A 17,212-nucleotide genomic window follows, 5' to 3' on the forward strand; every position below is an offset into this window, starting at 1 on the left:
ATAAATCTAGGCCTGAATACATAACTTCAAAAGGCATGTGATTAGCCACTCTGGCTTCAGAGGGATAACATCTGTGTTTAAAACCTTTACTGACAACACTGACCATAGTAATGGGCAATATTCCTGCTTAGAAAGGTATTCTGAGAGCAGGCTCTACACAGACTTTAAAGGGAAGAAGACTACCTCACAGAAACATGTAAACAACTGATTTTCGTTGCTAAACACTGACGCAGCTGAAGTGTAATTCTTATCTAAATTAATCTAAATTAATTCCTACACCTTTTGATTCATAGGACAGTATGTAACTGCTGTGGAAATTGATAGATTCTCTTTGCATGTCCAATTCTCAGTTTAAAAACAGGTGCTTAACTGGAATACTTCTTTCCTGGCGTTCCAGGTTCAAGCATCATATCTGAATATCAGCATTGGCAATTCGCAAGCCAAAGCCGACCAGCTGAGAGGTACTGACTGAGCATGAATTTTGCATGAAATCATTCTTGGCCATAAATTACAGAACAGTGTGCACCTGTTCCCAGGCTTTCAACAGGCTTTCCAAGAATTCTGCTAATTCAAATCATTCAAAATAAAATTCCATCAAATTAGTCTTTCATGAAGTACACAGTGGATATTTGCATTTATGCAAGGCTCTAGTTTAAGGGCAGCAGAGAGGCTTTCAATCTTTAACACAGTGTGACCACACAAACACTGCAAGGTAGGGAAGCGTCATTATCTCTGTTTTGCAAACATCACTGAAGCTTGTATGAACTGAACATCAGTAATATCATACAACACATCATCCTCATTTAGGACACCAAAGCAGTAACAATGTACAAGCATTTGGCATCTCAATACAGTCACGCTGCTTTTTCTTTTACAATGGCACTGTTAAAGCCTGCTCAGTGGAGGGATTTACAAATGGAGACCTAAAAAGCACATTGGTGTAAACCAATTACAGATGTACAGCTTGAGACATCAAGTGCTTACTTTTTGTAATGTACTTAGCATTTTTATACTGAATCATCTACTTCATAGCAGTGCTCCTACTGTTAAACATGCTGCTACCAGGAGTCTTCAGCACTTCACTAATCACTCTCCACAGTTGCTACTGGATATTAAAAAAACTACCTAAAGCTCACCTTACAGAATAGAACAGCCACAGGAAAAGTGTATTTGGAGAATTTAGAAAAGGTTATTCAAGGGAATGCAGAGAGCCCTTGCAGGGAAGTTTTCACGGCTACATGTTTCTCCTGGAAGCAGTGCCTTCAGGCTCAACCAGGCCAAAGAGCATGCAATAATTTTACCATGCACAGGACCTGTACCTTCTGACTTCGGTGTAGCAGCAGAGGGAGGGTTATAGCCTTGGCAATACTTGATATATTTTGTGCAGAAAAAAAAAAATAGGTTGAAATTCTTCCTTTGGAAAATGGCTGTATGGCAGAAGATGACAAGTCTTTTGACGTTAGATATTAGATACACTAGGAAAGATGGGGAAGGAAGGAGAACTGGGGTTCTCATTCAGGAAGAGATTCATTTCTGTAGCTATTGCATGCCTTTAACAGGATACATATGTGCACTAAGCCCCATGTTTTCAGTATGTTCAATAATTTTGATGATTTCAAAGTACAGATACACAGGACTTGTGAAGACTCTTAAACCCTATGATCCCTCAGAAAACTGGTCAGGGGTTCCAACACATAGCATCAAACACCTTCAAACTCCAGACAAGTGCCAAAGAAACAAAAGGTTTTATTCCATACCAGTGGTTCAACATACCCCTGGGAACAAGGGGTCTGCATGCTCTTGTAGGCATTTCAGGAAGTGAGAAAACCCTAGAACTACGTACATTCATGAGTCCCAGAACATAAAATGTCTGATAATTCTTTAATTCTCCCTTGTCCCTCCCTTCCCTATAATCCCCTCAAAACAATCAGTATAAACAAAGTCACATATCCTTCTTTTTAGCAACTTACAAGTGAGGAACAACTCCTAACTGCAAGAGTTGATTTCTCTTTGCAACGCCATACATGCACTTGAGTTTGAAGTGGGTACAATACTCCAAACATGAAGGTGTACGCTTTGGAAACCAACAGAGTGTAAATGGCTGTGAACCTCTGTAATGCATCATTAAGTGTTTTGTGCACTTTCCACACTTGGCAGGTTTATTACTACCTAGACCTTCCCCTGTCCAGAAAACACCCCCTTTACCTTGCCATGTTATGTTATGGTTTGCCTTATATACAGCCTCTGGCAAATCCCTAACTCAAATTATTTCTAAAAAGTGGTAATGCCTTTAAAGAAACATAAAAACACAGTAATGTGTACCACAAATGATAACAAGCATATGAAGCTGCCCTTCCTTCCCTTCTGCCCAAGTCAAGGAATAAATAAAGAACAGCTGAAGTTCAGTCCAGTATTTCTCAAGTGCAGACCAAAACAATCCCAAGTTACCAGGATTTCTCTGGTAGTTACATCTCAACTCACTCCTCCATCATAATAACATGAGCAGAGAAGCCCTCTGACACACTCTGCCTTCGGAAAGCTGCCCCAAGGGAGTTATAATTGCTGGTAAATAACCACATTCCCAAACAACACTGTTCTTCAGAAAAATAAAAAAAAGAGAAGAAAAAGCAGAGCTTACATAAGCAACAATAAATCAACTATCTCTTTCAGCCAAGTTGAAGATGAGACCAACCTGGTGGTAAAGCAAGATTTCCAAAACTGTACACTTAGTGCTTAAGATTTTAAATCAGAGTCAGTATCGTACTGCCAACAGAATGTTTTCTATTTCTCAATTCTGTCAAAACTTCCTTTCAAAAAGTTTTTGCAATAGTAAGATAACAACTCTTATCCTTTACATGCAGTCACACCCCCTCACACACAGTCTTTGTAAAATGAAAGAAAATCTTAAATACACAAACTGAAAACATGGACAATATCTGCTCTTAGCTTTGCTTCTGTTAATTGTTATGCCTAAAGTTTAGGGCCTTTCCGAGCTAAAGCATCTATTAGTTAAAGAGCAGTAAATTTTACCACAGCAATGACAGTTAGAAGACAGTGTCCTACATGGCAAAGATCATGTTTCAGTATTTTCAGCTCCAACCCAAAAGGACTTGGGAACACTGCAGTTAACAGTGTACTTTAGCTCCTAACAGAAATCTTTCTTTCTGTAATGAATACAAAACTACAAATATGTTTCACTATACACTAGTTCTAGATACCAAAATTAAGAGGCTAATTTTCATAAATTGTGTTACTAGAAGTGAAAGTTGAAAATAAATAAACAATGATTTTTAAAAATAAGATCAAACTTCAGCTTCCCTAAGTTTCCTGCGTTAAAATCATCAAAACTGAAACTCCAAACTACACTCTTCAAAGGATAGTGACTTACCTCTTTTTTCTCCCTTGGTTTTCACATGTCTAGATATCTTTACTATAATGACCAATTACAAATCACACGACTACGTTGCTTCTGAGCCAAAGCAAAATCCATTCACCATTTATTTTTTGTTTTTTCTATCCTGCTGCACAAAGTGTAATTAGCCAGAGTCTTAGAGATGACAGATAAGCACAGTTCTCTTGCATATATTTGTGTAAAGAAAGACTGTAGAGTGGCATGGAAAGTTTGTTTCTTCCTTTAAACTGTAACTATATAGTGTGACATTTTACAGTCCCTGAATACCATTTCTGGGCACTGAGTTAGTTTATAGATGTTAACATCACTGAGAATGGCAACTGGAAAAAAAGGGGGGGGGGGGGGGGGGGGGAATATAACATTTTGAGTGACAGCAGCCATTAAAAGATTCAGATAGCACAAAGCCCATCTTTGTAAAGAATTCTAATAAATCAGTTAATGGAGCCATCTTCTTCCGAATTCCAAACAAACTATTATCTTACTTCTAAATTAGTCCGAACCACCTGGTATGATCTCCTAATCAAAGTGAAAGCTTCAGTTCATTTGTGTTGTTCCTATAGTTTCGACCTGAATTCATGACACTTAGGTGGAAACGCATTGACCTCTTCACATTTTTAGTGCAGAAATGATGCTGTACAGTCACCTGCTCTGACTCAGCATAGTAGAGGACAGCATCATTGTCATTCTCACACACTAAACCTAATGACACTGCTTCAACTCAAACATGCCTTTTATAAATTAATCCAGTTTTAACTAATGGCTTGAAAAATGAAGAATCTTTGTTAGCTTGTGCTTTGACTCCTGGGTATTCATGACTGATTTACAAAGGTGATTCAATTATACAGCAGTACTTCATCCCAGAGGATACTGAAGGCACTTCACTAACTAAATGAAGTCAAAAGCTTTCTAGTTATCATTTTCAAAGAAAACATTGATAACTGCTTAACAATTCAGTCACTGGTGGATTTAACACTTCAGACTGCCCCAAATTTCAACAAAATAATCACTGCTATTTGCCATTCTGCTTAATAGTGTAAAGTAAAAAAAAACAAAAAACAAAAAACCACTCACCAAACCCCCAGATGTGTCTGTATAATTTATATGCTCCGGTCTTTTACACTTCTTCCACTAATTTTAGCAGAGTTTATTTGCTTTAAGACAAAGAAATACACCATGATATTTTAAAGAATATATGGCAATAGGTATCTTCATCATGCTGGATGAAGTCTGGATATTTTTCAGTTCAACCAAGAGTACCCCTCTCCTTCTCCCCTCATGCCACAACCAAACCAAATCAGCCTGGATGCAAGAAGACGTAAGTGCTGCATAATGCAAGACAACTTACTGAGGGAGGGAGGTGGGTACCAAGCTTCTCTGCTGCTTTTTCCCAGAGAAAGACAAGAAAGTCTATGTATTGACACTGGCATATTGAAAACATTTATGAAAACCTTTGTTTCTAGTTGATAAAGATACATACCCCTATAATACTCAAGCCTTTTAGATAGTCCTGACGAGGTTGGGCTTGTGGCACACAGCCTGCTAGAACCACTTTCTTCTTCTCTTGTTGGGCTTTCCTAAAGAAGGATAGACAGTATGTTAATATTTTCAATATTGATCATTTTCAGGTTCAAAGTTGAAGTTATTCTGCATGACAGACAGGAAAGCAACTACAATTCCCAAATCAGAAGTAACTTGTCTGAACCTCAGACATAGAACAAACTAACACACCAAAAGAATCCCATATATGCAGCTATCAGGCCACAGCACACAAGGCTCAGGTCGGAAAGTATCTACAGAGACCATTACCACTGTTTTATCTTAGACAAAAGTACAACCTTGAAACCTCTATTTGTCACACTGATAGCAGAGAATCTGGTCAAGAAAGATGGAACAGAGATATTAAGCACAATTCAAGAAAACTTACACAGAATGGAAGGGAAAGCCTACACGGATAAGAAACTGCCTCACAACACAAGCATTTACGTAGCACTAGTAAGAAAGGACCAGTCACATCAAGTCTTCTGATGTTTACTTGAAAATGTTTATTTACTTCTAAATGTGCATTTACTGAAAAAAAAAAGGTTAAGTAACTGTTTACTTAAATCATATTGAGCATTTTCAAGCTTTTAACTGCTTGCTTTTGGCAGAGAAACATTTGTCTGGATATTAACTTTAAAAATTCCTTAGCTTTGATGCTACCTTAGCACCAAGTAGGAAACCAAAACACGAAGATTAAATGGCTTAACACTGTTCATTTTGTTAGTAATGTTTTGACTCACTTTGAATTCAACACTGAACATCAAGCCATCACTGAATCTTGAAACTACAGGAAGCCCTGAACAAAACTACCAGCTGCATACAAAACAGTGAGATGCAAAACCTGCTTGTGTTCACTAAACTTTGAAGACCATCCATTAACACATTAACCCAACATGACTACCGCATTATAATGTGCAAACCAGCAAAGAAAAGCAGCACTGAATAATTTTAGCAGAGTTGCTAGGTGTGACATATTATGAGTTGCTCTACAAACTATCTTTCACAGTAGCATGCTGTGTCACAACCTCCTGGCAGACTTCTGTCAAACTAGAAACCTTGCAAATTCACATTTTTCTCCAGCAATGTATGGATTCATGAAGTGTTTACTATTATGTTGGAACAGGCTAAGACATGTCATAACATTTTTCAGAAAAAAATCTTATCCAAAATACACAATTGCTTAGACAATTTCATACTCTTCAGCTTGCTCAAGCTGTCTCCAAGATGAATGCACTCAAGAAAGACACGTTCAACAAGTACAAGGATGCAACACTGCGTATCTGGAGATCTCCAGCAAATGCAAATTTAATGAAGAGAGAAAAAACAAAAACAAAAAAAACCCAACCAAACCAAAGCAAAACCCACACAAAAAGAAAACAAAACCGCACAAAACAGACTGGTACCACACACAGTTCCACTACGCATAATTTTTACTTCATACTCATAATATAGATTTATTTACAAACTACAGCTCAAATGAAATCTCACACGATTACACAAATTGTAGTATTAAAGGAGATTACAGATCATCCTACCAAATACCTGTGTTAGCACAAAAATGAGATATTTCAAATGAAAAAAATAAATATCCTATACACAGACAAGTGTGAAATAACAGGAAAGTTTATTGTGCCCATTACCTCATATGTAACATCGCAGCAGTTAATCCCTATACAATACTTGATTTTATTTTAGTGGGACTTTCAGGAAATCTTCAGACATTCATCACAGACAGCTGTATTGGTCCTCTACTTGCATGCTAAGGTGTATAATATAAATGCAGACCCTTTCATTTCTTCCTTGATAATATTTCTGTGGATAAAGAACTATGATGAAATGCTAATTTATTATATTTTTTAGACAGGGAACCTAGCAACAAGTGTCTGAAATCTGCAATTCTTTTTTTCTTTTTTAAGGGTTTTGCAAAAACTTCAGAGGTCACCTACTTCTACATATCCAAGTGAAAAAACAACCACTTCTTGCATTACCTAAAAATGTCACATCACACCATGTGACACTCCACTAGCTCAAAGGACAAAAATCACTACTTAAATAGTCTTAGAGACTCAACCTAATGCCTTGAGGCAAGACAATAAGACCTGTCTCCAGCAAACAATGCACACATCCCTAGGAAACTCTGCATCTGGTATAATCTGCTGCTAGCAACAGCCATCTCCATCTACTTGAAAACCTGCGAGCACTACAGAAGAAAAAGCTTTTATTCAAATCTTTTTATCAGAGGTAAAAAAAACAAACAACGTTTCCCTTGACACATTAAATGGCATTTTAATGTTATTTCACAGCTTTAACATTTTGCCATATCTTCTGGGACTATAACTGGAGCAAGGGGGGAAAAAGTTAAGCTGAATATTCTCCATAATAAGCATTGCCTTCTTTTAACTTTCTTAAAGTTGTGCAGGTCTCCACAGAATAAAGAATTTTGTACACTGAGATTTTTTTGCTTTAAAATGCAATTAAGTGGAAATGTCAGAACTAAATTTTCAATCAGTCAATTTTCATTACATCCATAATACACTGTACAATCTATGAAACCCACTATAAATGAAAAACCATTGTAAGGAAATTATGGAAATTTTTGCTTCATTATTAAGCCACCACGTCTCTAAATATGCATTCCAGTACTATACTGTCACCTCCTTTTAGTATTGTTTAATGAGCCCTCCTCATATTAACAAAAGCCTACAAAAATTATCCTTCAAAAATCTAGTTAGCACAGCAACTGTATTAGAAAAGCCTTTATCCTTCAAAAACATGAATAGTGATGAGAATAATACCTCATGGAATCTAGTAGGTGGCATGAACAAATACATCTTCCCTTTTAGATACCCTTTATATTTTCAATTACATGAACCTTACCTTGAACTTTCAATCTAATTGACTCGGGACACATTTTCTAGAAATACACTCTTCTAAGAAGTGCTTGCACGATACACATCTGAACAGACATTTAATTAGAGCAATTCTTTTTAAAAGAAATGAATTATTTGAGCCACTTCCTAAGTAATGGGTGGGGAACAAAAAAAAAAAAAGAGAAAGAAACAGGGGCATAAAAACAAGGCTGCATAGAGCAGAGGACTCATACACGGTCTGTCCTGAGATCTTAGATTATACTCCACTGCAATTCCATTGCATAGACATTGCCATTGCAACCATAAGTCTATTATCGATGAAATACGTTCAATGTATTCTGCTTTTTAGAAAGCAAATGTGAGGATGCAACTAGGATGGGGAGAAACTTGTGCCTTGCTTACATGAACTTGTGTTGCTAGGAACCAAACTGCAATATTCTGCTCTCAATTTTATGTCATATGTTGTTGCATGATTTCTTTACTTTTGATTTTTGAGCTCACAGAAAATTTAGCTGGCAACATGAGAAAGATAAAGAAATATACCCCAGGCCTCCAGAAAAGTCCCCTGCAAGTGTTCGCTACATCAGCACTGTGTGTATGGCAACAGTGCTGGATATCACAGCAGGCAGTCCAGGAAGCTGCGGTACCACCTGCATCACTTTTTCATGACTTAGAGTTATTTAAGGTGGAGTCACCACAGAAAAAGAGTTACGGAGTTCTCCCTGAGGTTCAAAACCAGGGAAAACAATAAAAATAAAGAAAAAAGTGAAAGCAGAAAAGATGGGTCATGTTCAACAGGAAACAATCCGTGACATCAGAAGTAATTAGTAACTCACTCTTTGCTAGATCGAAGCAAGAGAAGCCAGATCATCACTGCTCACCTGCTTGCCTCCCTCTCCATAAGTGGAGCTGCTTTCAGAGAGCAAACATCACTGCTCATCAAGGTATCCCAGCAGCACAGGAAGGCACGGCAGACATCTGAAACCAAAAGCTGTCTGTTCTGTAAGGAACAGAACCGGCAAACTACAGGCTGGTCATCATGAAAGATACAATTTGCAAAGGGTTGTTCCTACTAGGCCGGTCACAATTGACCATACTCTCAAGTAAGTTTTTGCATCAGTGAGCTACATCCACCAAACACAGTACACCCCTGCTCATTACTGTACCAGCACAATCCCTGTGACATTCACCTTGAGATGTATACAGTTAAATCTAATTGTGTAATGCACCAGTGTAGTCTACTCATGCCGTTCTCACAGCTTCCTATTACACAAAATCCACAAGACCCCTTCTCAGGTATTTTAGAAAGGTGTGCAGCCATAAATCAACAGGAGGTTTGTGTCTAGAAACATCTGAAGAAATGTTAGTATACATGAAGAAGTTCTGCTAAGGCAGCTCTAGCTGAATACAGTATGAGCTGGGTATATGACGAGATCAGGCAGCCATATAAAACATAAAATTGGAGGGATACTACTTCTCAGGCTGTAGAAATAATGATATGTCATCTCTGGGGGAAAAGAATTGCTATTTCACTACAGATTCAAATGTGTGAAAGATTTTCCAACTATCTCATCTGCTGAATTAATCAGTAGGAAGCCACAAGTTTTAAAGAGAGCCCAATACCCCTGGAATGAAAAGATAGTGCCTGTATAGCATCTGGAATACATTCTTGAAAATCCATGAAATCACACAGCTATTTTCTGTTTGAAAAATTACAAATGGCAATTTAACTGCGGCTTTACAGGCTTTGAGCCAATCTAATGTCTCATTACTACCCAAAGGCTTGCTTCCAATCCTCCCTGTCTCTTATTACCACTCCTACCTTGCTCCAGTTACCCCTCCTCACTTCTGGCCATCTGGTATCACTCCTCTGCTCGAAGCTCTGCAGCTCACTGGAGCATTCCAGGGCCCCAGTGAACTCACTGACACAGAAGAAACCTATGGAGCTGGGTTTGGAGGTATTTTATCATTTTATTCCATTAAGTTAGCTCATGGGAAAAGGGCTACAGAGGGCTGAAACAGAGGTCAAGGGAAAGCTGTTGGGAAAGAAATGGAAAAACAGAAGAACATGGGAACTCCTTGTTTCATCAATGGTCAGTTTGACAAGTCTTATGAAACCTTGGAGGTCACAATATGCTGACCAGCATGACTGAATAAAAAGCAAAAAAAAGATGTAAGAAACTCACGCGCATGCTTTTGAGGTTAGGGACAGCCCCACAGTCAAAGGCATGTGGAAAACCTGAGAAAAGCTTGTCAACATCATTAATTAGAGCAGAACTACTTCAATCTACTTAGGCCTGTCAGCTTCCTTGTACACTTCCACAGCCCTCAAAGAATTACCGTATTTTCCTTGTGAGATGTAAAGATGCAAAGTTAATTTGAGGATGCTTAAGCTAATTACTGGAGTTTACTGAATTGCTCTTTGAGGACCAGTCTAACAAAGCAGCCCCCTAGTTACCATGCTGCATCCTCTAAACTTGCCACCTTTGGTAAAATCCATTAAGAAACAGGTATATATTCAAGGTGAAAAATAAGGTGCCCATTCTCCTCCTGAGAAAAGCAAGCATGTCGTATCTGAAAATACTTCAAAAAGACATAAATGCTTGTTCCATCAGACTCCAAACTGAGGTTGTAAAGATGTTCTCCAAGCAAAAATAAACAAACAAAAGCATAGAAGTATCCTCCTCCAGCAGAGCTTTTCATAGGAGGTGAAATGTCAGATCTCAGAATAACCCCAGGACTCAGATGTTACATATCAAATTATTCCCAAATTTCTGAAAGGACATACCTGAGGAAGAAACAGTGTATTCTACCTACATTTGGATATTCACAGTACCTGCGTGAACAGACGTTGAGCTACTTGTATCTTATCCACTCAGAAAAAGATGCATCTGAATGCACTACTCAAACTTCTGCTCTTCACAAATGCAACAGATCCATCCAGGCTCTTGCAGTAAACAGTTGCGTTCATCACTCCAAAATGATGGGTTAGAGCGGCTTCCAAGCTATGGGGAATTTTCCCAATGCAGTTTATGGCATTAGCTGTAATATCTTGAATTGAATTTTGTCCTTTCTCTTTAGCTTCTACCACTGCTTTCCTCTTTCAAGTGCAAGCATTTTTGCATTCTTTCTCCTACTTCAAAAAAAACTTCATTCTCTCCAACCTTGAAAATTTAATCAAATCTGAATTTATGTTTGCATATATAGATGGACTGTTTAATCAGATATACTTGGTTTCAAAACCAGTGAAAGGAAATCTGTAAATTCACTTGGAAACAGACATTAAACTTATGGTAGAGTGAAGAAATGGAAATGAAATTCATTACAGTGAACTTTTAAATAACCCATTTGACTCTTGCCCTATTCTTCTGTTCTTTCTACGTGTATTCCTGTAGGAACTTTAATATTTTATTGTATTATTTGTGGTGTATCTCTCCTGTATGTTTTGTTAATTGACCATTCATTCTACTTCACCTTTCCAGTCTTCCCACTCTTAGTTCAATTCATCTTTTTAAAGATAAAGTATGTGCAGTTTAGGGCACAGTATTATTTCAATTAATTTGTGAAATACTACACTGCCTCTCAGGTTCCAAGTCCAGGCAGGCTTCAAGTTACACACATGCACGGCCAATGTTTGCAATATAAAGCCTTGTGGATACAATGGCTAAAAAATGAAATTAGAGTTGAATGAAAATTAAACAGAGTTTTTTCTCCTCGGAGGTGCAGTGTGTTTCTCAATAACACACTACCTACAAAAGAAAAACAGGATCACCAGAAGAGGTTGCTGTTCTAGGAGCTATTATGAGCACTTTTAATTTTTTTAAGTGTTTCACACCAGGAAAATTTTTCCATCAGGTAAAGAAGGTGAAAAATCAAAAAAAGAAAGGCTGCAGAATTGACATGGTCTAAACACGCAGAGCAGCAGTACCTCGTACTCACAATGCTGTTCTAACTGACTCACCAGAACAAAACCCCTGGAGATCTCTATGCTGTACCTGACATGGGACATTCGGATAAAAAGTCAAGGATAACACCAAGGAGCAGCTGAGGACGAAAAGTCACAGATATGAAGGACAGCCAAAATTCTGATCATCTAGGCTTTTTGTTATTCAAAATCAGGTAGCTATGACTATTACATTAAAGGGGGGAAAAATTATCTTCAAGAGCCACTAAATGCAGTTTTCATTATGTGTGCACAGAAGACTGCCAAAAACTATCCGACAAAGAAAAAGGGAACAAAAATCAGTGAGGCTATTTTTCAAACAGAAAGCTGCATTGACTGTTTCCATCATGGAAATGCTGTGTGAGCAGCCACACTGTGCCTAGTTTTTGTCAAGAATTCCGCAATAGATAAGGACTATAGAATGACTGAAAGAAACAGAAATGAGTGACACAGAACAGAGCAGAAAGAAAAAAGGAGGTTTAGCTTCTCAATACTGGAACCTTCATTCTGTCCAAATTGCACTGTATCACACATTTTTATTAACCTTTTATTTGTTTTTAAGTTTATTAAACTCTTTCAGTAAAGCCTAGTGAGTTCTTCCTAATCTAAAGCCATAAGAATCATTTTATTTAATTCCTGTTCATGATCATAGTACCTGAATATCAACAGAAGTAACAAACTACATATTATACTGTCTCTTATGCTGCTTAACCTTGGCTTTTTTGAATTAGGGAAATGTAGGTTGAAAGGACTTCTAGAGGTCACCTAGCCTAACCTCCTGCTCAGAAGCAGACTACTGACATCATTGACTAACCAAGGCTGGAAAACTTGCTGTCACTTGTTACTTCTTCTGATCCAATCAAGAACAACTTCGTTCCATGATCTTTGCAACTGCCCTTCAAGTAATTACAGGCCTCTGTCAGATTACCCACTAGTCTCCTATGTGCCACTCATGACAACCTGACCATTTTAGCAGCCCTCCAAAGGACCGGCTTGTCTCATTGCATCCCTCAACTGACCCACTAACCCCAAAACACAGTAACCGAGGTGAAGCCCCACCAAGTAAATAGGAATAAATGTCTTCCCTCAATCTCTTGTTCCTGTATGTTTTATTCACAACTGAGTGACTCATGACAGTTGCTTCATGTTTCTTGGCCCTCACCATATATCTAACATTCTTTGCAAATGGTTATTTAGCCAACAGCCTTATTCAATAGATTACAAAACTGTGCTAACTAACTCTTCATTAATAGCTTCAATTTGTCATTGTTTTATACCACACCTAAACGAATGGTAAAAATGCAAACAGCTCTCCATGGACTACATTCTGACATACATGTTTGTTGGACAGAAAAATCTGTTTCTGTCTTGTAGAAGCACTAAGATGCTCTACCACTCACAAAATCATCACAGATCCTGAAAGCAACAGGCTCCTACCCTGCTTTCACCTGATGCTTTACAATGGCCTTGCACCACATGCCACAATACAAACTGAAGAGATTATCATTTTATTTTCTTCAGAGACTGAAGCTTTGAGTCTGTAGTTAAATGTACAGATTCAAAAGTGTATGACAATTATTCAAGAAGCTAATCCTACTTTTGAAGAAATACTACTTTGTCTTTTTCTACTCAGGAATTTTTAAACACATTATCAAATCAAAAAAAATAAAAAATAAATTCCCAGGTGACTTGAATGACAACTGCACTTTGCTTTTGCCTGTACAATCCCTGTACACAGCTGTCACTGATGCTTAAACACGGGAAGGGAGACGATGCTATTAGAAAGCAGGAAGCACAAAAGTGCATCAAGCACTGCAAGATGGCTTTAGTGCACTCCTACTGCGAGGTGGGACTCAGAGTACCTGCATCTGCTCGCCACTAACAATTTATGCAGCACTCTTGCTTCCACTGTGGTTTAGGCTTTTTGATGCGTATGGCTGGAAAAAAAATTGCACAGGGAGTGCCTATAAAACGAAGATACAAGCCGTAGAAGCAGCTCTGAGAAACTAATACCAGTTTTGTCATCTAAATTAGCTCGAAATGTATTATTTAAAGAACTAAAAATGCTAACTTCTATCAGAGTTGAAGAGGTAATATATCTAAGCATATCAGCTTGCCTAAGAATGTTCCTAAAATAACCAAGATATCACTCAAATAGATTTCACAATAGATAATATTTTACAAGTTTAATACACTGACTGGCATTTCATGGGGATATTAATAAATGCATGGGCTCATGAAAATTTTAGGTCACATGCATATCTGTAAGGTCAAAACAACTTAAAGGATTCAAACAACAAACATAGCTCCTATGTCTTAACACAACATTTCTAACAAACAACAATCCAGCCTGGCTTGAATATAAATATATGCACTTGGATATAAACGTATGTGCACACACAACAATTAATTTACTCTAAAAGCTCTATTTCCTTTTTATTTTCTTCTAAATTTCCCATAAACTTCAATTCTCACAGATTAATACCACCATTCTAGAGCACCTCTTTAGCTTTACATACACATAGAAGGAATATTGAAGAATAAGCGGAGGAATGTCAGGAGAAAGGCCTCATTGCAGTATGCTATTGATCAGTGGCTTTCTAAAGGTAATAATCTGTCATGAGAGTAATGGGTAATTTTTAAAGGTTGCGTAGGACTTGCAAAATAAAATGAGCTAGGTGCTTTAAAGATAAAGTTTCTGTAATGATCTTTAACGTTTTTATCTCCGTCCAGTTTCTGATGAGATCACCCACAGGTCTGTACAGAAAATAGAAGCAGACTCCAGCTGCCTGCTCCCAGGACTCCCAAACGTCCTTTGCATGAGAGACTCAGGCTCTTATTGATGCTCTAATGAAAAAGGCCTTCAGTATTAAAGCTGTCTCCCTGGACTTCAGACGCATAGTTAATTGATGCAAAAGTTGTAACACTCAAGTTTCTCTGCAATGTATAAACAGTTGGTTATAATAATAACATCGACCTCTACACATCTCTAAGTAATATTAATTGCACAAGTAGCATTCCCTATACAACCACTTCATATTTTTAATTCCCTTCTATTTTTAATACAATATACATCTCTGCAGACTTAAAGACACCTAACAACAGGAAACGATACTAAATAATGCAATGCTCTGCATTAAGGTCACTTTATGCAGCTCAGAATTCTAGTGAATCCCACTGGAAATTACCATCTTGTTATGAAACCCTGGAAAAGAAATCCATCTGCTCCTACCAGGAGTTTCAAGGAAATTCTGTTCTACAGTTTTCAAACACTGCAGAATTTGAGAGGATAGGAGAAGTGCTAACTGCACAACTTACATCCCTGAAATTTGCTCTAAATGATTTCGCAGTTTTCTGCCAAATCTTCATAGCGACTCAACTATTTTTCAGACTTGGATTACATTAAGTGTATAATATTTTTTCTTTGAAATACTGCTTCATTAATATACATCACATTTTTTTCCTATCATAACTTATATACAAAGATTCAAAGTATTAAATAGGTAATTGAGTCTTTATTCTCAACAGTCTACACCCAGGAAGATCTTCCCCTGTCATCAAGCAGAGGTTTGGTTTTAAACAGGTGCCAGATGGAGTTAGAACTTTTAAATAAAGCTCAATTTGGGAAATTGAGCACCGCACTCACTGAAGCTCTTTTCAAAATCAGATTCCCATTCATCAACTTTTCACATTCCTTGCTATTGGGCAACACAATCCAGGTTTCTCTAGCACCCAAGGCAGCAAAGTGTGCTTTAAACTTCTTTAAGATACAAAACTCTGTAGAATATATGTCTACCTATATAAGAAGAAGGTTGGTTAAATTCTTCAGTGAGGGACTGTAAGCATGAACTTGTAAGCATGAATACGTTACAAACATACTCTACAGAAGTACAGAACTAAAAACTTACATTCTACATTGTTGTTACCAGCAGCTCAACCTGATAGAATATTTTAAGGCACCTTAGATTTAATAGTATAGAACACTAACGAGTGAACACCTTAGGTTGCTTCTCTAATTATAATAATCCCCTTTCCATAGAGCTAGAAAGTGCTGCACTGCTTACTTCCCCACACCTTTTATTTTTTTGGAGGGGGGTGCTTTGTTTTGTTGTTAATTAAAACTCTTACCCTTTTATGTGCCCTGATTACGGATCAGGTGAAGGCCAGAGTACTCTTACGACCTTCAGAAGACTTGAGAGCCTCCACTCCTGATGCACTTTCCTTCAAATGTTGTTATAACTACATTCTCCCTCCCTACTCCCATGAGCATACCAGAAATGACTCTTCCTTTCCGCTTCTGTTCACAATATATATCAATTTATGGAATATCCACTTACTCTATGATTTCTGCCGGTATTTGCCACTTTCTGAAAAAGCTATCAGATGTTATATGCAGGAGCATCTTCCCTCTGATGGGAATCAGGCAAGCTCAGGCAAGGCCCTATGTGTAAAGCAAGGTTAGATTAAAGGGATATTGAACTATTATATTTATCTTATAAATTATTTCCCTCTTTATGGAAATAAATGTATCTATAATAACATTGGGATGGATAAACTGTGTTTCCACCCAGTCTGAAATGTCTTCAGTATCAGAAAATCACAAAGTCAGTAACACATATAACAAATCAGAAAACAATAATAGATTTGCTGCAGCCAGCTTATCTCAAACTGTGCCTCCAACAACTTTCGCTTTAAGTAACCCAGACGAAAAAGTAGATAAATATTTTACTATTCATACATTAACTTTATCAATTTTAAAGCACAAAACCAGAGCATGTGTGGTGTTCACAATGAATTATAATATTCAATAGGACTGCTCAAGCTCTAAAGGACATGAATAATTTGAGACTTTACACATAACTCTCAGAAAGTTATAAATTTTAAAAAGCCAACCCCTTAATTTCATGTTCTGTATTCTAAATAGTGTGCATTTGACCTTGACATCAAAATGGGCAACTATACCCTCCATGTTTTCAGCTTACTGTACACTTTAACATTTTACAAACTATACCCACTGTATTGGTATTGAACATCCTGATATTGAAGAATTTGTAACACATTCATTGGATTTACTACTAACACAACCCAGAATAATTTGATTTTTTTATTATTAGTTTGTTTTTTTCTGCAAAGCTGGACATAATAAAAGGGATACATAACTTCAAAAGAAACTGTTCAAGGTACCAGCAGTTTACCCAGAACAGAATTTGCTGCCTGTTACCACAAAAAGAAGTCATATAGTGCTAATTCAGCTAAATCACCAGTGAGGCTATGGACTTATAGACAGTTTCTATCCAGTCATCATCTTCCAGAATTTATCCAATCCTTACTACACACTTAAATTCCTAATTGCACCACAGAAAGTGCTTGGAAGCTGTTTGAAAGCATATGTTCTCTTTCTGCTGCTCTCAGACTCCCCAACTATATGTACCTTTCCTTCTAGAGATG

At 37.4% G+C, this 17,212-nt stretch overlaps 1 protein-coding gene across 2 annotated transcripts in view; it reads right to left on the minus strand.

Moving 5' to 3' along the window:
• CDKAL1 (CDK5 regulatory subunit associated protein 1 like 1) overlaps window positions 1-17,212 on the minus strand; it is a 390,007-nt gene that overhangs the window by 271,053 nt on the left and 101,742 nt on the right. For both annotated transcript variants that reach the window (XM_057424394.1, XM_057424393.1), the window contains exon 6: window positions 4,890-4,986. In XM_057424394.1, coding sequence (XP_057280377.1) covers window positions 4,890-4,986 — 97 coding nt within the window. The remainder of the gene's footprint in view (window positions 1-4,889; window positions 4,987-17,212) is intronic.

The sequence above is a fragment of the Pezoporus wallicus genome, unplaced genomic scaffold (assembly GCF_028554395.1).
Source record: "Pezoporus wallicus isolate ANWC-B61680 ecotype Strahan unplaced genomic scaffold, APGP_CSIRO_Pwel_v1 contig_5485, whole genome shotgun sequence".
Taxonomy (NCBI): Eukaryota; Metazoa; Chordata; class Aves; order Psittaciformes; family Psittacidae; genus Pezoporus; species Pezoporus wallicus.